At 40.0% G+C, this 27,005-nt stretch overlaps 1 protein-coding gene across 1 annotated transcript; it reads right to left on the bottom strand.

Moving 5' to 3' along the window:
• Nucleotides 1–686: 686 nt before the first annotated feature.
• On the bottom strand, nt 687–26,264 carry LOC104835776 (cytospin-B-like; the record flags this gene model as incomplete). The annotated part of the gene is made up of 8 exons (XM_010573946.1): nt 687–1,042; nt 1,822–1,881; nt 2,775–2,891; nt 19,500–19,602; nt 20,561–20,711; nt 24,430–24,511; nt 25,801–25,901; nt 26,105–26,264. Coding segments are annotated over 8 exons (864 nt in total), but the record flags the coding sequence as incomplete, so codon positions are not given.
• Nucleotides 26,265–27,005: the final 741 nt, after the last annotated feature.

Here is a 27,005-nt window from a genome sequence, read left to right as displayed (position 1 = left end):
ACACAGAATAAAGAAGTTACTCCACTCAATCCACAAAAATATGAACTACTGAGATATCACTGTATTGCTTAGAGAGTCATCACCTGATTACTGGCACCTTGCAAACTAAAGCCAGTAAATTGCATTTGCAATATTCCTGTGATAACTGTGCCTGCACAGTCAGCTGGGAAACCAAGCTCTGGCTTCCCATAGTAATCAAGTAATGAAGTTGTAGTAATAAACCTATTTTTCCTCAAAGAGATTACTTCTGTTAATCTGAAAAATGAAGTCCCAGCACCTAACAGGATCTTTTAGAGTTCTTTCACTAACTGGTGATGGAACAGAGCGTGGTTTCTGAGTTACAAATGATCCTATTATTATCCTGCTGGTTAAGCTATGACAAGCAAACTAGTATACTTAGTGGATCAGATGTGTGAGAATAACTCAGGTTAAGGTTCTACAGACCTATGTGCATGTCATGATGTTTTATAAAATATATGGAGGCAAGAAAACAACACGTATTCGGGATGAGTTAAGCATGTTTTGGCAAGAAGAGCATTTTTGTGAGCTTTTGTATTAATATTAATCTCCCAGCCTCCCTTGAGTGCCAGCATAGTCCACACTGATTTAGAACTTCATTCTGTAGCAGGTCTCCTGTTGATGGAGTCTGGTTTGAGGCAAACATTGTTTAGCGCAAGGGATCCTCTTCAGAAATATCCCACGCGTATTTGAAAATGCCTTGCAATTTCCATGTGGGAGTAAAATTACAGATGAATTTGGTTTGTATAGATGGACAATGGATATTTATTTGGTTGCAGTCCCAGATGTAATCAAAATTATGGAAGAGCTTTCTTTCAAAGTAAGAGCTTAGGTTGGTTGTGGAAGAGGAGCAAGCGGATTTTTAAAGTGATCGAGTGCATCTGTAGCATTCTTTGTTCTCTTCCCCACTTCTGTCCACCTCTTGCTCTGCATCTCAGGTCTCAAAGTACTTGTAAATCTGGGCGACATACTGCATCACACTCTGCCAGTCTGGCCGGTCTGTGTACATCATCTCACTGAGCTCCTGCATAGGACAGACACATTGTCAAAACTTAGTCAAGCACCACCACTGGGAACATCACTGGGTGCTCTGAGTAGCTGTGGCTATTGAACACTACTTCTGCTTCCACTCCAGAGCTCCTTAAAGCCACGTACAGTATAAAAGTCCATGGGAATATCTACTGGCCTAGTGCAGTTCTGAAACTTGTTAACAAACTAGTTAAACAGCCATATGCCTTTTACATTCTGAAAAGATTTCCTCCACCTGCAATCAAAGATCAATTCTCTATATAATTCCATTTAAATTGCTGCTTCTTTGCATGTCTTTGGTTCTGTATTTAGCTCATGAACCCCATAATATTTTTTCCTTCATATTAAACTTATCTCTTCCGTGTCATCATATTACTGACTTTGGAAAAGGCTTTTTAAACAGTTTAACAAACAAATTACCCTTCTGTTTCTTGAAACGCTAAAACAAAAGGAAAGAAAATGGTCTAACAGGCAAGTCTGCCCATGAAAATAGGAATCATCTGGAATCAGCTTCCAAGCAGAGGACATAATCAATACTCTCATTTCAATACTAGATGACCTCCAGAAGTTCCTTCAAATTATATTAATTCTATGATTCTAGAAATTCTTCCTGGAAGTTCTCCTAACTCTATGAACTTTCAGACATGACGGTGCAGCCTTCCCTAGTGCTATGTGAACATTTTCAGTGCAAGCTGACTGACTAACCACATGGCAACAAAGGCTTTGGAACAGCATGTGCAGCAAATCTTCCCTTGCTAAAAGAAGGTTACTCACCAGGCTGGGTTTGATGCCTACACTTTCAGCAGCTTGAAATGCTAACAGCAGATTTCTCTTCTGTAAAAATAAAACAAAAGTTCAAAAGGATTATCATCAAAGTATGATTCCTGAACCCTACCCCGCAGCTGGTTAATCAGTAAGTTTAAATAAGCAGGTATATTTGAAAACTGAAAAACACTAGATTCAATACTTCCACATAGACACCTTTTTGTATTAGTAAAGTATACTCACAAACAAGTTCTTTGTCTTTAAATAGCTCATCTACTTTTGCCCAAGCTACAGCCCTCTGTTTTTGACAAATAGGTTCTTGTGAAACTGATTACAACTGGGCAAAAAACCCCGCTGAGGTTCTGTCTTTATTATGAGTGAAAGGTTTCTGAAGGGGTGTGAACTAAATAAGGCATTCCTGTATACAGTATAATTCTTATTGTAATAGATAGTAGCCGTCTGAAGTAAATCCAGTAAATCCAGGTTCCTCCCCTTTGTGAGGGTCTTAATAACATTTTTAGAATGCGCTGACATGGTCTGACTTTCAGATACGTCGCTGTCCAAGTAGTTCAATGAATGATCTGTCTGCTTACTGATCCAGCACTTCTCATGTGTGCTGCTAACTCAGGAGTCCAAAAATGCTTTAGCCTTTCAAAAGGGATGCTGTCTTCATCTTTAGCTGCAGCACTCACTGGATTCAGGCAACTTGTCACTAACTCTTTATCCAGCAGTCCCCGCATTTTGCTCTGGGAGCTCACTGTTGGTTTCCTTCCCCTCTTCATCCAGTGTGTTTGCTTTTTAAGTTCTCAACTGACACCTGTCTCTTACTGTTGCTCCCATCTACTTATTTTGTATCAATCAAGATCTTGCAACACTGTGTCTCCACCACATACCCCTCAAACCAGATAATGTTCACCATGAATTCTGCAAATGGTGTAAGCAGCCCGTACAACACCACTTACTTTATCCTGGCTGTTGAGCTCCTGATAAGGAATATGTGCAGGCAAATACGTGTGCAGGAGAGCGCAGAAAGCCAGCCCATCACTCCAGCTGCTGCTGAAGTTGGTAATATCAATATTCTGTAAGAGAAAACATGAACCATCCCTGAAGAGTGCTGCAAAATAACAAAAATCTCCAAACAATAGTTTTTATGCAATCATGAAACAAAATCTCAGAGTATTAAAGGAACACAGATTTACATCTTCCATTCTCCCCTTGTTTTTCACGTCAGGTAGAAAGATATCAAATAGGATGGCAAGTTTCAACATCCCGGATAAGGGATTATTAAGGAGTTATACGTTTTTCACACCAGGCCTCAAAGAGACTCTCTCCAATGCTTTCTAGAAGGTGAGAAATACCATGGGCAGAACACACTGCAGCTGCAATTTTCCTGTGCTAGCAGGAAGTACTTTATCTGGTCCCTTTCAATTACAGAATGGCAGAGAGATGGTTTCTCCAGCACCTACAACAGAAGTCACTGACATTTTAAATTGGTGTTTTGTAATTGATTTCATGCTTCCTTGTCTCAGGATGTGTTACAGAAGGATGGATTTGTAGAATGATGAGGCAGTGTAATCAGTGTATTTGTCCACTGTTATCTTTCTGATATTACACAGCAGATACATGCTTTAATGAGAATGTGTAATTAACAATTATGACTTGATTCAGCCCCTTATCAAAAGTCGTATCAAGCTGATGAAATACTAACATAGTCCTCAAGCCCTAAATAAAGAATGTGCTTACTTGTATGAGAGTGGGAGGCTTGAACTTGGCAACAGCAACAGCTGAATGGGCAGCTTTCCAAGAGCTGGGCAGATGTGCCCAGTTTGCAGTCATTTGCATGAATGCATGTCTGCATTCTCATATTCTTTATCAGTGCAGCATCTTTCGTCTGCACATCACAGAGCACTTAAGAAAGGCAGATAAAGAATGGAAGTCTGAGATATAGAATTTAATCATCTACCCTAGTTCACAAAATGAGCTGTAAGCAGTTGAGGAAGGAACAGAGGTTTCCTGATGCTCACTCTTCTCCTACCACCCATAGCCACTGACAAATAAATGTGGCTGCATCACTGGTAACAAGTACAATACAAGATCCTTACAGAACAGAAACAAACAGAAACCTTTAAATCTTGTCTTCACACATTTCCTGACATGACAACAAGGCTGAGTTTGCTTGAGAAATCTATGTTTCAGGGGGCATGGATATATTAATAAACACCCAATTGAAACCCCAGAGCTGAGCTAGAGAAATCTCTGACTTTCTAGCAATGCTCCCACCACTGCCAGCTCCAATAGGAGGACAGTGAAAAGGAAACATTTTCAAAGAAATAGTCTAATATGGTTGCGATTTTAAATGGTCAAAAACCATCTTCCTTCCCCTTGTTGCTAGATGGTGGGATTCTTCTTTGCTAGTCATGTAGCTTATCACAAGGTGCACTCAGGTGCACAGAGGAAACCCAGTTTCCCTACTCATGACAACTGAAGTCCAGAACGTGCTACGTTCAACAGGTGGATTAGAATGATTACAGAAACAGAAACTGATATTTTAACATCAGCCCACCTGTAAAGAACTCCTTTAAAATACAAAGATTACTGGGGGTACATAGTGCTCTCGGGGTTCTTCACAGGGATTCTCTTGCGAGGCACAGCTGTAGTTAAACATACACTTGTGGCCAGTTCTGATCCTGCGAACAAGGTGACCTTTCTAATGCTCTAGTTTGCACTGACTGGCCATACCAGCACACTAATGAATTCTCATGGCTAAGTTTTGCCGCTGTAGTAGCAGCTCTAGTTCCAAATACCAGCTAAAAACAAAACAGCGAACTAAGTAACAGCTGCTGGAGCATGGAAGGCTCCAGGTATGATGGTACCGCACCAACTCTCACACTACACGGCCGGTGTGGAGCTACCCTCAAATCATGTTGCCAGCCCCATCTTCCTGGGTGCTAAACTTCAACTCAGACTCTGCCACTTCATTTTGTTTATTCAGCTATTTTCCGGTTTCTTTCAAGATTCCCCAAAAGACAACGCTTTTACTCCACCTCTCATACGAAAGCTAATGCAGATGCACTAAAACCCAGGCAGGAAGTATTTTAGCATATGCTCTTCACTTATGGTGCCTCACTGATTAGCTGACCAACCTGGACTTTGTCCAGTCAGACAGGATTTCAGGTTAGTCATAGATGTCCATAACCAAACATAACTCAAATTGAAGCAGTACAGAACATTTCAGGTCAAAATACTCTGGCTGTAATAAATCTACAGATCTAATGGGCTCAGAAAAGCAGGCCATCAGCAGCAGACATTACCGCACTGCACCAGCCACCACATTGTATTTTGCTCTATTAACATCTGTCAATGGAGATAAAAGAAAAGCGACATAGTGGCTGAATACCATCACAAGAAAAAATCATTTTGCTCCGAAAGCTGTCTTGGCTTTGCCTAATCCATAAAGTCGCACCATGGAAGTCCAACTTTGTGTTATGGAATTGACTGAAGCTGGATTACTCTGCTTGACGTTTCAGACAAACAAGTTACTATTTATCAATCTGCAGTTAGTGAGAAAGGACTGACTGCCAAATGACAGAAGTGTTTTTAACGAGGCCAATATGTTTTATCAGCAAATAGCCTACCATCAAATGCCAATATTGTCATTGCATATTGTATGATAGAAATGGAAAATGGAGGTCATACCCCACCTGGCCCCGCTAAAGGCCATGGAAACAGGAACAAACAAAGCCCTAGTAAAGCAACAGGACTAGACAAAAAGGCAAGACATGTTTGTGTGGGAACATTATATCCTATCCTCATTTTCATGATGTTATTATGAGAGACACATGGAGATACAAAACTGTTCCTTCCTACAGTATTTCACCAGCCCAGCATCAGTTTGATAATTTTACTTACCTTCGTAGCTTTAACTATACCTAAAACTCTTCTTCTCCTCCCATCTAACAATATCTAGAGACAAGAAGTGCTAATGTCTACAATAAAATCAGAATTAGGTCCAAAAATCCTCACATGTCCAACAGCATTGTCCAGCCAGTCATCTTCAGTAATTCTTAGATCCAAGTCTTACAAACAAGTAAAAGTTCAAGGATGGGGTTCTGCTGACAATATTTAAACCATGGATGAAATCTACTGCAAAGCAGTATGTCACGACCAACAGCGAAAACGAACTCAAATCTGAATTTTTGTCCTAAATGTAAATCCAAAATGAATGTTTGAAGGTTCAGCTCAACTGTTCAGTTAATAGTAGAACAAAAAACACTCAGACATACTCAAAACCACTTAGTTGCCATTTTCACATCCAACAAGCATCAGTGAATTGTGGGTTTTTCCTCTAAACAAATGCATTTCCATTTCATACATGGTATAAAACCCTCTCTGGCATTTCATCTTGGATTCTGTGTTAACTGCTTTTCAGTTTGGGATATAAGGACATAGTAAATGAAAAGTGATCTTCTGTGTTTTGCTACACCGCAGCTTTACTTGTAATACCTCCCCACTACACCACACCAAGAGGAATTAAGTCAAAATAGAGGCACTCTGATTTCTCAGAAGACCTCTGGCTCCGCTGAAGCCAGGAAAAAAAAAAAGGAAAACAATTTATGGAATGAAAACCTTGGAAACGATTCACTTCTCTTGATTATTTTGGCAGTAGAACTTGTCTCAGTCTTTCTGCCACACCTCTCTATTCCTCAACACACAGTCCATGACTATGTGGGAGCTATTTGTATACATGCTGGTTGTTAATGTACACTTCCAAACTGCAGGATGGAGAGTTTGGCGATTTCTCTGTCTCCCAGTGTGCTTACAGCAGAACCTCCAATCCAGGCTCTAAAAAACTACATGTGGCTTCTCATGAGAGACCTAGAAGTTAACCTATATAGGATAGCACCCTTTAGGAGGAAGATGCACCATCAGAGCGTATGCAGAATGAATGTAGGGAGAAATATGAAAATGGAATAGGGACTGCAGATCAAACTGAGCTGTAGCGCTCATTAGGCAGGCTGAAAAATTTGCCAGCTTTTGGTCACAGTACGTCTCATGGTCACTAGTACCCCAATGTCTATCTTTAGCATGCTATCAGTGGATCCACGCTGCTAAAGACATCTGCACCAGAGATTAACCCCTGGCCCATGGGTCAAGGCATGCCGAGTAGCTTAGGTCTGCAGCGCTCAGGGTTACTAGCTTCTTTTAGAGCAGACATATCATATCCATATTATGCAGCACTTGACCTGGGTCTTCCCTGGTGCTGCTAAGAAAATAACTGGGGAGGTGGGGGTGGTGTAGTTGAAAATCTTGAAAGAACATGAAAGTCAGGCCAGAAGAGAGGTGTTTTTATAGCATGATGACATAACCATCTTTACATACCCTGTGTGGAGTGGCAAAAAGGAGCACGGAAAGATATGAGGGCACAAAGATTGCTGGGATAGTGATAGAGTACTGTGTAGAGCATAGAGGTGTCCAGACTAAACTATTTCCAGTGTAGTTCCCAGGCTTCTTGTCAGGGAAAATAGTTCATTCACTTCAAATGAAAGCTTGAAGCTAGCCTGGAACTCTGTGGAAGAAAGCCTGCAATAAATACGACCTTAGCATCATTCTTCCCACCCTGCCCCCTCAGCATACAACATGCCCTCCTGCCTCTCAGAAGTCATTAACCTTAGCCCCCCACCCCAGGAACAGGACCTTTGCTTGCAGATAACGGAGTGCTATGAGAGCCACGGTAAAGACACACAGGGAAATCTGTGTGATCTGTTCTCACTAAAAACAATGTCTTGTTTATCTGAGGGAAAAACAACCACCCCATTAGATTTCACTAGATCTTTGTCTCCAAGTCTTCAGTAAAAAGCAACAATGACATCGTCCGCTCTTCATTATAGCCTGAGCACGTTAAAATACTGACACAAGATATTCCCACTACACAGATGTTACTGTGCCCACAGCAATGGCTCTCTGAGTCATAATTTGCTCTGTAAGACCCAGAATTATAAATTATAAACATGAATCAGCTTGAAGCTATCCTAGAATTCTGTGGAAGAAAGCCTGCAATAAATATGACCGTAGCACCATTCTTCCCACCCTCCCCCTTCAGCATACAACGTGTCCTCCTGCCTGTCAGAAGTCATTGGTACAGAATGACACACCAGGAACACGCCAGAGTGGCTAATTGTTGAGTTTCAGCCCATACAGAATGTAGACTCTAAATACTGAAGACAGAACTAGTTAAAGTAAATATATTGAATAAACCAAAGGGAATTGCCTTGTTTTTAATAGCAGCTCCCCCTTAACTGGCTCAGCTTTCTGCAATCGGTCCTGCTTATCACTAAGCAGAGACCCACATCTTCTCCACAGACCGAAAGTCTTACAGCTCAGTGTTTTTATGTGGTTATATTTAGACACAGATGTCTGAACAGGAACCTCCTTTTCATGAGCCACATCTCTGCAAATCTGAACTCTGACCCTTCTAACGTAAAATCTGATCAGGGTACCTTGAAGGCAACTTCCAAAGGTTACCTACACCCACCCGTCTTCAACAACAGCGGCACGAAACTGCAAATCTAATTTGGATTTATTACACCCTAACTGGTTGGGGACACGTTAGCGGGCTTCAGCCGAAGAGGTTCTATCAAAGGAAGCATATAAGCTTTGAGCTCTGGGCAGGCAAGTTCTAAATACTTCCTAAGAAGCAATACAAGTGAAGAAGGGCTCCTTTTAGCATGACCTAATCTCCTGAGCAAACAAAACACTCCAGTTCATCTAAAATGCTGCAGCAAAGATATGAAACATCTGGGCAATCTACTGGAAATATGGGTGAATTAGAAGTGTGGTCAGGTCCAGTTAACACAGATGAAAGGCACGAATGCCTAAAATTAAAGACTGCCTAGATTCTTCTGTAATTACAGGGTGCACCCAGATAACTTGGACAATTGCACACAGCTATTTTCAATGGGTAGCTGCAAGTCTACAGTGATTTGCATATCACAGTCAATCTACTACAAGGAACCTTTCTGAATTGTCTTACAAATCTTTTTCTGTTAAATGGAATACACAATAAAGTAATGCTTCTTGATTAAAAAAAAAAAATCCAGAATAACTTGTGGAACAGCAATGCTGTTTATTGTATAGAGATTAAGTGGCTAGCCAAGATTGGGAAGGAAGCCAAATGACCTTCTATCCTCGAGGCTGTATTAATATCCCTAGTTCAAATGGTTCAGGCAGCTGCAGTCTCCATAAGAATTGTTTTAACCTTTCTTTGAAACTTTGTGTTTCTATCCCCATCTTCCATATTTCTAATGTTTCTACCAGTCACATCAGTAAGTCATGCATCTTATTGTTGATTACACATGTATGAAACAACATAGCTCAGACAACATAAAATGCTATGTGAAAATGCTGCTAAATTATGTAATTACAACACAGTGAAATGATAAGGAACTGGTGCCAGCTCTTTAAAGGTTATCCCATTTACTGCATTCCTTTTTATAAAGAAACCCCATTTCCCATCACATTCCTAGGTTCTATTTGCTCCTTGCTCCACTGCTGCCACAGGTGTTGACTTGGGTTTACAGTTTATCATTTGCTTCAGTAAGTGTGAATTAATGAGCCTTCTTAGCATAGACAAGACATTAGAAAGAGAGCTTACGACTATATTTTTTTGCAAACGCATCAAACATCAGTTGACTACAGTAGTCACATGGAGCAGGGACATTTAAAAAGAGGAAATTTAACAAGCTTATTGTCGTGCATCCTACACAAAGATTTTTCAGCTCCCAACTATTTCAGTCTCTCAAAAGCCAGAGATCTGAGAAGATACCAAAAAGTTAGGCATGTCCAATTTTCTTCATTACCTTTCCTAGTCATGTCAGACTGGCAAGAACAGGTAGCATGATGATCTCTAAAGTTCTGTGCTCAAAACAAGCTCATCTGACAGAAGCTGTCTCAGAAGCATCATTCAGAGTAAATTGTAAAGCCATTCTAAAATCATCTGTGCACTCTTCAAGCTCAGCTCTTTCTTCATGAGGTATTGAGGAGGTCTATGACCTCTACAAGGCAGCTTGGTTCTGGTATTTTGATTACAAAAGAGATGTGGCGCTGCTATAGCTAAAGTTTTCATAAGAATAAAAAATGACAGTAATACTAAATGGGAGCTATTTAAAGTAAAAAAAAAGATAACGTAATTATGTGACCTCCCATTTCCTCTGCTTGCAAGGTAAAAACCAGTTACTACTGACACTGAAATCATCACTGTAACTATACATATGAGTAACCTCCCTAATGAGCCAAATAGCATTCATTTGTGCCCATCAGATCTATTGCTCCCAGCACTGCGTGGACTGGCAAACATTTCACTACACTTTGTTCACATTTTTTAGGTTTTCTTTGCATTTTAATATATAAAGACTGACTTTTCAAAATGAAAACAAATTCTGGTGGTCAAGGGCTGAGAGTAGTTGCTGGCACAGTGCGCACAACACACGGTGAATGTATTTGAACCTTTCCTAGCAAATAATATGAGTTGTTTTGAATGTAAATTACCCCATGACAACATTCTCATTACTAGAAGTCACCTACTTCAAAGGTCTCACTAAATGCTAGTAAAGTGACAGTGGTTTGTACGTATTCCTCCTTTTTGGGTGTTAATTGATCATGTTGCACACCAGCTGAGAGAGAGAGAGAGAGAGTGTATAATGCTGAGTTTACACGGAGATGGCTTTTTATTACACAAACATACAGGACCAAATGAGAGCTGGTATAAGCAGAAGCAATTTTATGGACATCTCCGGGCCATTTCAGAGATGAGGTAATGGTGACAAAAGATGATATATCAAGTGTGACTGGTACTTCTGTAATTTACACCACTGTCACAGTGGGCAAAACAAGTGTTAGTTGTACCTGGAGAGGCAGAGGTGGATTACACAGCAAGACCAGGAACTAACAAGTGCTGCTCCTTGTAATAATCCTATTAGATATTGATGAGTTCTTATTTTTGGTACAGATCTCTTTTCTGCTCTTCAGTATAAATTATACTTGTTATGCTCACCTGCTGAAAGCCAACTCCCTGCTTGCTACACAACTAACACTTCCATCAATCTTCTCACCAACTCATATAAATGACACCACTGCTGAATGCCACAGAGAAGAAACAGACTGGGCTGTGTTCCTTCATTCCCAAGGCTGCAAGAGTGAAGATGCAGCAGCATAGCTCCGAGGACCACACAGATACTCTGGGGAAGGAGGGAGGGAGAGAGGGGGAGGAACTATCCCCTCTGTGTCCAAGACAGCAGCACAGCTACTTCCTGCCTGGAGCCCTGGTGCAGAATCGCTAATGACCACACTGACTGCTCCCACAGCTATTTCTAATTATTTGTATTGAGAGTTCAGAGATTAGCCATGTCCTGGAATTTCTGGGCAGAGGGGTAGGCTGCAGACTGCAGCAGGCTCACGGTAAAGGATGGAAACAAGGTGGGGAGAGGTCTCAACAGCAAAGGATATTCATGGAACAGGCAGCAGGGCTCAGCTCTCTCCCAGTTAAATTCACAGTTTGGAGCTGTTCCAGCTGGTGACCAATCAATTCAGTGTTTTCACTGATTGTCATTGCATCCAGGCAACACAAGGAAAGCGTCTTGGACTTTGGGATGGATAGAATGTAAATGCTATTTTTAAAATTACCCAGCAGGATAGAAAGTTACGCATGAGAGAGCTGCATGGGCGTTCATTTTATCCCTCCAATCAAGAGACTTGTATTTGTTTACAGGATAAAGCCCCTTATGTGAAAAAAGGTAGAGCTTGGCTCAAGTTATTGGGCTACACTGGAGAAGCACGTTTATCCACTGGCATCACTGTGAAGGGGGTTTACACATTAGTAATCAACCTGATTATTCCCAACATGCCATGATTTGGCTGCTGCATTTATTTTCCAGACCCAACCCTGGGTCCAGCTGGAACATACAGAGAAACTGCATGTACACATTCAGCTATAAGTGTTTGTATTTAGAAGAAGAAAACTTTTATTCTGGAAAAAAAATGGGAATACCTTGAAATTTTAAGCCCATATTTTCATTAATTAAAAACTCTCAAGATTGTCTTTTTTATGAGAGCATCTTCCCAAATATTACTGAAACTCATCATCATCCAATGATACATGATATGATGATCTATATTTTAACAGCTAGGGAAATCAAGGCAATAGCATTATGCAAGACTGCCAAGGTCATAAAGATGGTCCAGAGCAGACTTGGGAGCAAAATTCCTGACCAACTTATTGTCAATTTTTATTTAAACACAGGATAATCCCTCCCATCTCAACAGCTATTACCAAGACTCCCTTCAACTTTTGCATAGATAGGAAAAGTCTTTCTGAAGTCAACATCCTCCTCTTTGGCAAAAATCAAAGAAACACAAAGAGAGCCAGAAATTTTACCCATTTCTCAGAAATTCACAGAACAAACTATTAGCTTCCTGGGGAAAACCCATTGCACATATGTTCTACTTCTAAATGTCAAAATGCTACAAGTACTGTGGCTGCAGAGCTCTTGGTAAGCGTGTGCACCCTCTTGTAACAGAAGGAATATGCTAGCATATGGTACTTTAGGGTAAGTGCCATTGTTCACCAGAGAACAACTTTGTTGCATTAATGGTATTGGGAAATATAAGACAGACAGCTTTTTCCTGCTTGCTCAGCAGGCTCTGGCCATCAGCTTCTAATCTCAGGCACACAGGTTGGCGTGGCAGAAGGGAAATCTTCCCAGTCCTCCCCTGAAGAGAGAGACTCTGCCATGAATGCTGCTTAGAATGAATGGATGGCTGCCATTTAAATCCGGAGGCGTTTTGTTCAGTGTTTTTCTTCACCCACATCACACAAACTGGCAGTTACTTGTTTTGCCATTGATCTTCAGCACATGAGATCACAGTACTGTGGGAATCCAGCCTTTCCAGACTGCACATAAACTGTGCATAACACCAGATGGGATTTACCTCCTACCCTTGTTGCTTGAAGACCTCACTTGAAAAGGTGGCCAGAAAACCTGTACGACCACTCCTCAGTGTTACTGCTGAATTACAGAATGCCACCACTTACATAGTTCTCACAACTAGTTAAATATTTAGATAGAAACCTGGTTAATATTGATATACGAGAGAGAGAGATCGATAAAATTTGGAAACATACTGAAACAGCTTTATGCTACTTGTCCACACAAACACAAAAAGTAATGTAGAAAGGGTAAGAGAATCACACCCATACCCAAGTGTACATCTTGTGATTAAGAAACAACTGGGTTCTTTTCTTTATTTCTTTAGGACAGTGCACAGCTGTGCTGGGATTCTGAAGGCTTTAAAACTAAGCTCCATTATATTAGTGTCAAAGGAAGCGTTTGACCGATTGTTTTACGAGCCAAGTCCCAGGAATTATATTCTACCCAGGTTCAGAGGTTGAGAGGGCTGATCCTGGGTTTTGTCCCATTCAGCTCTTTGATTCTTTACTAGAACTGCCAACCAGTTCTCTTTACCAGAACTGAGCACCAACCGTAAGGACTGTGGTAGCATTTGCAATATAGTCTCTGTTCACTCTTTGTGGTCCAAGGTGGTGCATAACTCAAGTGTTAGTGAGGCAAAGTGCTCAGTCAAGACTTAAGACTGAGACAGTAGTTGCTTAAGTAGAAAGATAACGTCAACTACCCACACTAATGACGTACAAAGAAATAACAGACTTCCTGTTTCTAACTATAACCCTTAGTTTCCAGAATAAGGAAGAAACTGTCAAACATGGACATGTCCATGAAGGAGCTTTTGGATCTCCTATAAAGCAGAAATATCCCTGCTTGATGCATCAGCAGTCAAAAAATAGTCATCCTGGCGGGCTGTCCTACCAGCAGAGAGAGTCCACCTCCCTAATGAGAACGCATTGGCCCCATGACCGCTTGACCAAAGGGAATAGTTATGTCCTCATCAGCCTATCTGCATTTGTACATCTTTAGGCCACACTTAATCTGTGCTGGATCTCATCCAGCCAGCAAATGAGTCAAAAAAATATGAGAAAAACCAGGGAATAATATCATGCAATAGGGCTTGAGAACAAAGAGGATATGGAGGAAAAACCATCTAGTACAAAAAGAAAAGGAATGCAAATTCCTACGAGAAAAACAAAGCCACAAATACATAAACAAAAAGCTAGCATTAATCCGAGTTTAAACTGAATACAAAAAGGTAAAAAGCTTTATATTATATCCACCGTCAAACCGCTAGTTAACCAGTCTCTTGCTATAATTACTTGACAAACAGCAAATAATGCAACAGCCTTTATTTTTCTCCCTAAGCTTTTACATCTTTGCTACATGAAGAACGTAGTACTATGCAGAGACACCAACCTTTACGTAGTCTGATATACCAGCTTTATGCTTCTAGTAGCAAAAGCAAAGCATTCAGAATTACATTTAATGACTTTTAGGTTATGTTCAGAAGTAATTTGTTTCCAATTTCTGTCTCTCAAGGCTGGAATAGCCATAATAGCAGGAATATTTCAAGGTAGGGCTTTTTTTTCCTCTATCAGGATATTTCATCAGAGCCCTAAACTATATGTTTTAAGAAAAGGAAGCTTCAGAAAACAATTCACAACTTTTGAGGCAAATATTCAGAACAGTTGGGCATACAGATATTTGTATTTTGCTAATTTAGACTAAACAATACAATGTCAGAGAGTATCACCCTAAAAATAGTTCCTACATACTCCTAAGCATACCTTCTAAAACTGCACAGTGTTCCTGGGACCTATTGCAAAGTCAAATAACTCTGAGTAAGGCATGGAAACAAATAAATAATTTTCTTCCAGCTTTGCTCATAGTTGCTAGCGTATTTTATGCAGAAAAATTAAAAGGAATTCTTTTCTCCACTACCTGTACAACATGAAAGCTATGTAAAGATTGCTCTGGTTAGTAGTTTCTCCATGCTGTTGAGATTCCTCCAGATGGTATGAAATGAGATCTGAGGCTGGTCCCGCAAATCAGTAAGACCAATACCAATTTATCAGCCATCTCATATTGGTGTCAGTGCTAATATGGAGCACTACTTCTTTTCCTGAAGATGCCCACTGCCTTTATCCATAAGCTGGTGTAATGACACTGTCATAGTCAGGGAGGTGATATAATGCAATGGCTTGAACGCACAGGTTGGGAATATATGAAATATAAAAATCTTCAGAGGCATAGCTGCCACTTCCCTTTGTCAGTTCTAGAACACTCCTTGTCTCCTTCTGTATAGCATTCCTCTACTTAAGACGACCGCAGAGGTAGCTTTACTAAAAGAGATGGTGGTTCTTCAACAAGTGGATCCCAAATGGGTCCTGTTAAACCAAATATAACTTTGATAAAAAGAATAATCATGATTGTACATTAGAGAAAAGAGTCAGTCTCAGATTCTCTTCTCCTCTGTGCCACAGGATGGATGTGTAGTGGTTGGAAAAAACATGAAAATAGTTCTTTTAAATGAACCATATTCATTAACACGGTAGCAATTCCCTCCCCTCTCTGGAGAGGGTATATGTGGCAGAAACAATAATCCTCAGTTCTAATGATCATGGGTTAAGTGCCTCTTGATGTTCTGTGTTTTCACAATACATCTGTGGATAGTAATAGACTTAATCTAGAGAGGTTTGGCCCCTTGACAAATGGTCTCCACAGACAGCAAACAGAACCAGGGCACTTAATAACACCACAGTCACTAATGATATGATTATGGAAGGTGATAATGCAACAAGAATGACTCTCAGCAGCTTCCAGGAGTTACAAACTCCTAGGAACGGAGCCTATTAGAAACGAGGCACCCAATTTCTACTTCACACTCTTGCTATGATCTATAATCTTTTTAAATAGATGAAAAAAACCAACCCACAAGATGACAGAGAAAAAGCTATTTTAACATAAATAACTTACTCTCAGCAGGCTTTGTGGTTTAAAGGACTTGTGTGGTAATTGAGTTCCAGAGCCACAAAAGCAGTTCTCAAGTCTGGTCATCCCATCACCCTACATTACACACCATGATGTCAACAAATTCAGAGAGGCAGAAGGAACAGTCTATGTACATCTGGCAAAAGAGATCACATGCCAGTGCACAATTCTTATAGGGAACCATACATTAGATTAAGGGTGTTTTTTTTAAGCTGGAGATTTTCCTCAATGAAGTTCTGCACAAAACCACTGAGTCCAAAGCCTTATTTCACCACAATTTTTTTTACTGGTGAATTTTTTTTAGCACCTCCCCTGCATAATTATTCAAAATTGATGGCTGAAATGCCAGATAACATTCATCTAGGCATTGAAATATGACAATTGAAATCATATGATCGATCATGCCACAGTTTATGCAATCCCACTTTCATATTCTTTTCTCTTAGTCACTGAACTAAGCTTCCTCTTTATTTTCATTCTAGTGATTCTGTTTTCATGTTCTAAATAATTACTCTTTCTCCTTAGCATTCCTAACTTTTTGATATCAAATCACTGTTAAAACAGGGATCTTAGAAATGGCAGAGCAGATTAGAGAAACATAGACGCTTTCATGTTTCCCCTCAGTTACTGTAAACTCAGGCAATTTCTTTTTTTAAAAAACAAACAAAACCCTCCAGGCCACTACTAATTTGTGTTGCACTTCTCTCAACTCCCTCTGGTGTTCTTCTCTTGTTTTATAAGATTGCCTCCTGGGGAACATGCTGAAGTTCAAAGCCAGGGAATGTTCCCACTGTAATCAATGCAAGGATATATGCCAGGAGCAGGGTGCAAATTTCTATCTATAGTATAAGCCTTGTATGGATTAAAGCATTTAAAAAGTGCAGCCTTGTGTGCTGGTCCCTAAGTCTTATCCCCAGATACCTTCCCTGGGTCACTAATCCTGAGGAATCAGGGAAGCTGGAACATGGGTAGTAGCTGCTACTGAGAGCATCAGTTATTCTAATCCATTTTGCTCATACTGTTTAATGAAATCTGGTATCTTCATAATTTAAACAGAAAGGAATCTCCCTCTTCCTCACCAGCTAGTAACAGGAACTGTTACTAGACCTCAAAGGCAGTAAGTTTTGCCACTGAAAAAAAGAAGTTAAGCAGTCAATCAGCAAGTCTTTTATTCTCTCATTCCACTGTGTCACAGAGCTGAAAACAGTTTGCATCCAAAGTTATCTGTGGTTCTGGAATTCATGTTAGAAAAAACATGACAGATTATACTGGGATTTGCACAGAAGATGTCTCATAGACAGGGGTATTATCTATGGAAAAGAAGCCATGCACGTCATCAGGGTTCTGCTCGGTGGAGTTCATTACCTCATTTCCACCACTGCAGTGGCTAAGGCAGGAAGGAGGATGACTGACTTTATTCCACTCCAGTTCTTTGTACTCAAGAATGATAAAAACTCCCTGTGGAGCTTAATATCAGCCTTATCGTAAGAGTGCAAGGGTCTGGGAAAAGCAAGTTCAAGAAGAGTTAGTGAACGCACTGCAAAGAGCACAATGGGAATGAGAATCTGAGGAAGACTGTCCAAGAGATAATGCCTCTAAACGAAGCAGTGAAGATAGAGAGGCAAGACTCTCACCATAAATCAATACTGTGTTTGTCCTTCAGTTCATCTGACTTTAATTTCTGCCCTGAGATCTTATACTCTGGGTAATAAGGCCCCCCACCACATCACAGTCTGAACTTCTCAGACTCTCCTGGATTATGCAGCGTTTGTCAGTGCTTTACCTGCTTGTTCTCAAAAACTGCTGAAAACTCATTCTGCTGCTTTAGAAAGAGTAATGACAGAGGACAGCCATGAACAGAACAAGAGCCTCATCAGACCAGGAACCAAAATGACAAAGTTTTTTCTGAAACATCATCTGGAGAGTCACATAGCAACAACACTCCAGCAGCCACAGATAGCGCAAAGACTTCCACTGTCCTCTGAAGCATGGACATACTTTCCTCCAGAGACTAATACTAAAAGGAAAAACAAATAGACCCAGATTGCCTTGCATGTCTCCTGGGTGGCCTGCTATCTGATACACAGTTAGCTCCGCTACTTGGGTTCAGCATAGAAAAACAAAACTCATTTTCTATTCTATCATGAGGGGAATACTTATCACTTTTGGTGCCAGTCTGGTACCTACAGAATGAGGACAGGCCTCTATATTTGCAAAGCCACATAATAATTTCTAAAAGCAATACATTTAGTCCAGCTTGGGTGTAATGAGAGAAAGAAAAATACAGGCTGACTCTCAGAGAACACTTCTAACAGTGAACTCATCAGAGTTAGACTGTTTTAAGAGAAGTGGAGGAAGCTTACCATATGTGCCATTTGAAACAAAAAAGGGCAACACTGTCAGGAGAAAGTGTTACCTGAGAGATAGGTTTGCCGGCTAAACAGAAGTTAGACTTGGAAAAGTTGTATTTCATGAATCATTTTCTGAGGACTGGATGGGAATGTTCCCCCCCAGCTTCAAATCCAAGACCGGGAGAATTTTAGTAGATGACATATAAAATAAATCAACACAGCATAGAGCATATAATTTCTGGGGACAGTACTGTAGCCTTTCAGGCAGTATCACAGAACTGGAGGCTAAATGCTAACCCTGGCTTTATTCTTTCTAAGGTGTGTCTAAAGTCAAGAGCTTTCTCTGATACCCGTCCTTCTGTGAAATTGGTGAAAGCCAGATGAATATGCCAGTGCTAAGAAATTACTCAAACTTTTATAGATCAGTTTACTCAAAGGGAAAGCTACTGTCTTTTCTTCTGAACTCCTGCACCCTGCAGCTAATGCTTCATAAAGAGCTGGTTGTGAAGGAAAAAAAAAATTATTATTTACTTTAAAAGATGGACTCTGCTTTTATTAAGGACTTGCTCCAGGGTGCATCTCATGTGGTGATAACTGCTTTTGTCTTCTGCTCTAAGTAACAAACAATATTATTCTTAAGAAAGAAAAATCTCAACATTATATCAAACCAAGACTATCCTGCACACCCAGCATATATCACAGGATGAACTGTTGTCTATAGTTGCCTTCTACAGCTCAGTTACAAGCAGAACCAAAGGCCTAACTCAGCTGCATACAAATACTAGCCAGAGCTTGATATAAGCACAGCAATGGCATACAAGAACTGGACAAATCATTATGCCTGTTTAACAGTGAAAAATCACTCTGCAAAGAAATGAGACATTCTCAAGCAGTCAAAACTTGCTTTGTAAAATCCCGTTAAGCTGCAGCAGGTTAGAAAGAGTGGGGCCCCGAACCGCAAACTTCATTTGGTCAAGGCCACACAAAGAAATATTTCTTTGGTTTTACAGAAATGACCAATGAAAAAACTCTCACAACAGCACATCATTCACAGAAGCCTACAGAAAAAATATTAGAATGTAATTTCAAAAATTGATGCCAAATTGAAGCTGCTGCGCATATACACTCTGTTTCTCACCATCAGTGACCTTTGATGCAGTAAATATTTTGGGGTTTGTATACAAATTACTGATGACAATGTAACATTGGGGACTGCAGTGTTAAAGAAATGAAGGAAGAGGATGGAAACACCCAGTAGGCATAAACATGCAAAAATCAGCAGACTGAAATACATATGTTTCTTTCAAGTGACATTGCTTACTGCACACATATAGGAAAGTGATGAATTACTCTCCAGAGAAAAGTAAAAATGTACCTATTCCCTTACCTGGTAACCTTCAGTCTTCTTTTGGCACCATTTCAACAGAGCATTCCTCTTTGAACCACCATACTCCCGAGCCAGGGCTGCCAGTGGGTCCTTCCTCTCCACACTAATTTGGGGGGAAGCATAACGGAGTAGAAGATAAATATGCTTTAAGTCTCTTATTTTTTACCAGTGTGTAAATAATATCTGTATGACAAAGCAGAATGGCAGCACAGAACCTAAATGTAAACCAAACTGTAATAGGTTTCAGAGCTTGCATTCTATATTTGCCTTTATATGAGACAAATTCAGTTTGTATCACTGCATACAAAGAGCCGAAAAAATAGCAGCCTATGGATACTCGATTGCATGTGTTAACCTAGCATTTCTGCTATTATTTTCATCAGCTTTACTTAAAATTTTCAAGTAACATCTTTGCTTTACATATTGAGAACCAGGATTTAGGGTGTAGAACTGAAAGAAACTATCTAAAGAATCTGTAACAGCAAATTCACATCCAATTGAGCTGCTGCAGAAAGAGTTCTTGAATAAAATGAAAAATCTCAAAGCTGTATTGCAGTCACGGCCTTGAGGACAGCTAAAAGGCCAACAATAAAAACACCCACACTGTCTCCGCCCTACAGCTTCTACTGTTGGAAATAATGGTGGAGATCAGAGGAAAATACATGTTTTTTTTCAAGACAGAAGAAAATTATGTGTCCAGCTTCCCCTTAGACCTCAAAGCTTTTAGTTTTTGACTCACCACAACATGCAAAGCTACAATAGGATAATGAGGGTTCATCACTCGTACACATAATGAAATTCTTATATACAACTTAGCGGCTCCTAAAACCTTGCTATCCTAATTTTGTCATGATTGCTTATCTTACAGATAATTGTGGTCATTATAATCTGAATTTTGATATCTGGATCTGACACAGCCTGGTAATTCTGAACTGGACAGACCAGCCAGCAGAGTTTCCACTGGAGACAGGGGTCCACCAGATTAAAACATTCATCTTCATGCCAGGTAATGCTGACAATCTTTCCAGTGTGCCGTTTTTCCCAGGAAACTGAGTTGGTACCTGAGTTTGCTTTGGGGTTTCAAGCTGCTAGGGGTAGAGGTAAGCATTCTGCTGCTGAAGGCCATAGGGGGTTTGCTCAGGGATTCCAGGGAGGGGCTTTTACGGAGGTAATGGTCTGGTTTCAGCTCTTCATTTCTCCCCTTCAGAAGGTCTGTGGGAATTAAAAAAAAGCTGTCAGTTTGCAGTCTGAGGAATTTGATTAATCACTGTCCTGCCACCCAGCACACAATATGTAGTCTGTTGTTTTGATTCTAAACAAATGTACTCATTTGTTCATTAAACACACATGGGGCTAGGAAACCTTGAGCAGATTAGAGGTGATCATAACAAGGAACGGCTTTGATGATTTCAACAGTACAGACTGCCTGGTTTCCTGTGATTGATACTCCTGCTGGGGGGTAGGGGCCTCAGGTGAATGAGGGGAAATACCAAAATCTACAGTCTTAAAGGTTCAAAAGCTGATCGCCAGATATCTTCACCAGATGACTGACCAGCCCTAGCACAATAATTTCTTTTCTGCCATTAGCAGACTTGTAACAAGAAAGCCTCTTGTCTCCTGAATACAACCCAGCTCAAGGCAGCAGTAAAACGCACTTATTATCACATGATGCTTGGCATCCTATCTGACAACTTTGAGAAGTCTCAAGATATTCGTAGCAGATGCATCTATATTTTTATTACACTTATTACTTATTTTTATAACATATATTTTATGGGATATATTTATAGATATGTGTGTATATATATATGAATAAAATAAAATCAACAAAATTAGTAGCCATAGTATCCAATGTTGATAGGTTTTTGGAGAGAAGCCAGAGAGATCACAGAAATCAAATTATCTCCCCATGCATATCAATCATGAGGTAGAGCAATGTACAACACAGGGAAAGCTGACCGCTTCATTTATGTAGACAAACTGTCAACAAGCCAGGATCTACAGCCAGCACGCTATGAGCTATTATCAAAAATGAACCGAATGTGGAACACAACTTTTTCTCCTCCTTTTCAGTTACCTCCCTATGTTAATTAGCAACTAATGCTGAATCACCTAGAGGATCTCAGCTTCAGCAAAGGCTAGTATCACTGAATCAGTCCTAAATTTCTTTTCAGCAGTAGCTGGGGTGTGTGCATCAGCAGTTGCCAGATAAGCACATCCTTCCAACAGGCATGCAGCTGCCCTCGCTTTGGCTCCTGAATATCGTACAACTACACCAGCATTCGTAGCTGCTGAGAGCTATGGGCATTTCTGCACCTTCTTTCCACAGCATAAAGGGCTGCTAAGTTCCTATCTATTAAGAAGTCCAGATGGAAAAGGACAGAATCCAGTCCCAGGAGACTCTCTCCTTTCCAGCAGCTTGGCTGTTGGCAGAGCTTTGTTGCATTGCATTGCATACACCTTGCTCCGTCAGGGTCATCCTTCCTTCGACTCACCTGTCCCTTCTTTGCATGCACCTTGAAGCCATTACAAGAAATAGCACACAGCATACTCTTAAAAATTAAGTCTTTTTGTTGGTTTTCCACTATATATTCCAAACATGTATGACTCTTCCAGCTCCTCATAAAGTTGGATTTATGGGAAATTCCCTCAAATTTAAATAGCCACACCAATCAGACAGGCAACCAATGAATGATTCTTGGGACCATTTTAAATTTAAGAACATTCCACTTAGAGAAACAGATCTACTGCAAAAAGCATATCTGAAACATTATGAAGAGGAATGTAGGTTTCTCACTAATTTATAAGGATGGCAAAAAAAAAAGCGCACTGTCAAATTGTCATTAACATAATTGGACTGGCTAATGGCATGGTCTAATTAGGAAGTGCTGTGCCAATCATTCAGGATGCATTCATGCAGGGCACAGAAAAAAGGAAGAAGGAATGATCCCAGATAGGTATAAAGGCTATTAGGAAGCCTATAAAGGAAGCATCTAGGTGGACAGAAAAGAGGGAGAAGACGAGGGCATATTAGGAGTCATTTGGAAAGACAAACAGGATAATAATCGTATGAAAAATATGCAACGCGATTAAGGAAAATCACATTATGTTAGCGCTATCTATTTGCACTATTTAAAGAAACCTTGTGGTTACCGGCTTGAATTATACAGTAGTGCCTGAAGTGGTGCAAGTTAACAGCATCCAGTTTTGTACTTTGAGTCTCACTTGCATGAGTAATATACTTCCTTTGACTTATTTCTGGCTGCTAGAAACTCCAGGACAGAACCGGTAAACCTCTGATTCTAAATGAAAAGATCATAGCCAAAGATCAGCTCTCTCTGCAAAGTAATCCATTCTCCTCTCCAACGATGTAACATTTGGGTCATATTAAGGACATCACAGAACCCTGCTGTGATACCGGTCAGATGGAATCAGCCAGAAGATTATTATTATGAAGACTACTTCACTCTGAATTTCCTTGGGGATATTTTTTAATTCAGCGCTGTTTGCATAGGGCTTGGATCAACTGCCTTCTAGGATTATTTAGATTGGAACCAGAGCTATTACAACTTTACAGTGAGTAAGCCTTTGCTATGGATTATTGGAACTAAATTAAACCCAGGTACAAAGAGAAGCTATAAATACAGGAACTTGTTAGATAAGGAACCATAAATTTTTACCACACAATGGCTAATAAAATATCTGTTGATTTCAACACATTTTCACAGAACAATTGTCTATGGGTAATAACAGTAATTATCCATGGCCTGAAGTGGGATATTTATTATTAAGGACTGGCATTATATTACACAGTTGACAGATGACTTCACTCTACAGTAAACTGGTAGAGATTAAAAAGGTCTTATGTTCTGTTTAGGATCATTGTATACTCTCATGCAAGACATTTTCTGGAAACCAACTGATACAAATAAACTCTGTCTGTTCCACTGATAATTTCTGCTTGCTTACCATTTACTCCTGCAGGAGAAGCCAGTACCATAGACAAGATGTTATTTGTTTATGCTGCCATCTACCCTATAACCTGTTTTGCTGTTCAGATCCAGTATGTCTTCATTTTTGAATGATGGAAGGGGAAGCTTAGCAGATTATCTGAAGAGTCTAAAAATGAAGACAGGTTCTAATTTCTCTCCTGTACTAGCAAACTATTGCAGAAAATCCAATCTACCAATGAAGAAGTTGTGACTGATTTTTTTTTTGTCCCTCCCTGCAGTTTCACTGAGGTTTCACTACAGGAATATAATATTTCATCTGTCCTTAAAAATTCAATAATCTGTTGTTACTAGCTTTGATTCCAATGGGACAACTACGTTCAGGACTAGATAATCAGAAAAATAGGCCCAGAGAAAATGGGAAACAAACACTAGTAGAAAAGAATATTAAATGACAAGAGAACAAAAGCAAAGTGTGAAATAAAAACAAACGCATCTCTTGAGAGCTCTCAAAACAAACTATTTCGAGCCCAAATATGACTGCTCCTAAAACAGCCACATCGGTATCTGAAATGTTTGATGTATTTCAAATGAAGCTCAATTTAAAAACAAATAAACCCTGAAAAGACAGTGCTTTGGACTTTTTCCAGATACATACATGTTGAACAAAATCCAATCCTCTCCAGTTCCACAGCATGGATTAGAGAGGTGCCATGGATACTTCGGAATAAAGAAGGCAAGCTTGTGTTGGCAAACCATAATAAATCAGCTATTTTTTAGTTTTCTAAGGCTATGATCAAGATGGGAATGGAAACACAACATAATTAATAAGCTCTCTAAAATAAAGACTCTGAAGACACTTTTTCATGTTTCCTTTGACCATATGAGAAGAAGAAAAATGGCCCAGGCAGAGGCCAACAGTTAAAAACAAGCTTTTGTTAGTAAAAAGAGGCAACATTTTTACATTTACTGCAACTTACCTGCAAGAGGAAGGTCTGAAAGATCTGCGTGTCTGGCAATGCCCTTGCTGGCTGGCTTGGCATTATTATAAACAGAATGCCTCTGTGAAACAAACAAATGTACAAAAGAGAATTAAAAAAAATACTAGCCATCATGCTTATATAGGCAAGCAGAAAGAAGCGTTGTTTCTGCTATCTCAAGATCACAAAGCAGATACAGAAACCTTTCAACAAGGTATCAGCTGTACCTAGAGCTGGATAAATGGTTGTGAAAAATAAAAAGACAAAGGGACAATGTTTTTAGCTAGTAACACATTGGTTCCTGAACTATTTCACATTTCTATTTGCACCATTTTTTTCTCTTGCCAAACATAATCTAGTGTCACAAACCCAAAGTAAGAATGCCTGTTCCTAACCCTGCCTCTGTTCCCAGCACCCTGAACGATAAGTCAGGATTCTTGTTTCTGCAGCCTGAGCACCAGTATTCAGCATTAATACCCCCTCAGCCAGGCATTAATAGAAGGTTCCCAGACCTCTGTCTAATCCCATTCCTTAAACTTCCTTTGCTGATTCTTTGAAGGAAATGTGCTCACATGTTTGTTAAGTAGTCTTTCAAAGTCATCTGATTCTTCAGAACACTCACCTAAACACCCTAACCTTGCAACTGTTTTTAACTCAGATTCAGAGAAGAATGTCCCGTTTTAAGTCCAGTGACCACCCAGTCAAAAAACATACAATGGCTTCTCTAGCCTAGAAAGGTTAGCAGACTGACGGTATGCCACCTTCAGCATATGTGGAAATCAGGAAGCACAGTGCATTTGCTTCTCCATCATTCACAAAAGCAGTATTTCCAATAACATTGCACCACAGATTTGAAAATTGCTAACAGAAAGTTAATTAACTGGTGCAGTGACATAAGTAGTACTATATTCCAGAACAATTATGCTTCAGGAGGAAAAAAACCTAAAGTCTAAGAGCCCTTCATTCAGCACTGTATGAACTTACTGGATAACTGGGAGCATACAACTTAGAACCTTATTATCCCGTGTCTCTGAACTCACATGCCAGCTACCTAGTTTAGTTTGATGTTTCTTGTAACTCACTCCCAATAATTGAAACCTATTTTCTGGTCAACAGTGATTAAAGTTCAGAATTGTATTCCAAAGAGTTCACATCCGTCCACTGAGACCTCTAAGCTGAAGTCAAAGACAAACTCACTTTGATCCTTTTTGTTAGTACTACAGTATTTGATGTTTCACAGCAAATAAACAGATGAGTTTCCCCTTCCCCTTGTCAACATATGCATGTTGGCATGCTGAAGCTATGTCATGCTGTAGCAAACACTGCATCTACCCATGTTAAAACTACAAGGATGGAAAGAGCTCCTTGTACCTGCATGGGGGAAACAGCAGCAGCTGGGGCTGTCCTCACTGGAATTCCACTTAGAGGGCTCCTGGGGACCTTGTGAACTGTGATATTTTGTCCAGTGCTACCTGCAAGGAAAAACGTGGAAACATTTGAATTTCCAACTCAACTAGCTCCCTCTTGTCAGAACAGGGAACCACTGGTATAGTTGACACAGATACTATTTATGTAACAAGCACAGACAGAGAATATCCATTAAGAAGCAAGAAGGCAAAAATTACATGTTCACTGCTAGAAAAATTTTTTACTACAAAATACAGTGTTCAAATACCTGAGCATCCTAAATCAAATGATTTTATCAGTGACTTCACAGTGGCAGCAGATTCTGATGGTGTGGGAGATGCTCTGCTAATGCAGACTCCTTGCCAGCGGTTGGTTGTATCTGTCTCTAGAGATTCTACCTCTTCAGCTGTCAGCCTGCAAAGCAGAAATCAGATCAAACTCAGGGGCAACAGGAAGCGCAAGCAGAAATTAGAGGTCTTTATATGTAGTAAGGCAAATCTAACAATGTACATCTTTTATCGTAATGCCCAGAACATGGACCACTCATTAGAATGTTCATGTTCTTTTCCTGGAGTGCCTGGCAAACATTAAATCATTGAGTCTAACAAACTTTTCTGCACTGTTAACCATACCATTTCCATTCCCCATCCTCACACAGGATGAAGGATTATCATAGAAAAAGGCAGTTTGATGAGACTTGTGAGTAATCATCAATAGCTACCTGAAGATGGGCTTTCAATACAGCACAGGGGCCAAGGGGTTACTGTGGTCCTCAGTGTATAATGAGGAAAGTAACCAAAAGAGAAAGATGTTAATTTACACTCTATGTTTTTAATTGGTGTGACCACTGCTGGAGTAATTGTTACCAGTCAAAATGCCATAACTGAAAATAAAATAAGTAATTGGACAGCGTTCAGATAAGAGCCACAAAAATTAAACCAGAAAATATACCTCATAACGAAAAACTTTGGAAACTCAACTCTTACAGCTTATCAGCAGGGACACCTGCTGAACAAGTAAACCCTCAATCACAATCCATGAGCAGTTATATAGGGAATAAAACTGTTAAGTGCTTCATCCAAGCAGACACAAGAATACCAAAATTCAATGGCTGAATGGCTGGAATGTAGATAGACAAACTCAAAATAGAAATAAGGCTCATGTTTTAA

The sequence above is a fragment of the Haliaeetus leucocephalus genome, unplaced genomic scaffold, assembly GCF_000737465.1.
Source record: "Haliaeetus leucocephalus isolate CR32 unplaced genomic scaffold, Haliaeetus_leucocephalus-4.0 Scaffold395, whole genome shotgun sequence".
Taxonomy (NCBI): domain Eukaryota; kingdom Metazoa; phylum Chordata; class Aves; order Accipitriformes; family Accipitridae; genus Haliaeetus; species Haliaeetus leucocephalus.
Note: the sequence above shows the minus strand (reverse complement) of the source record. Positions and strands in the feature narration are given on the sequence as shown.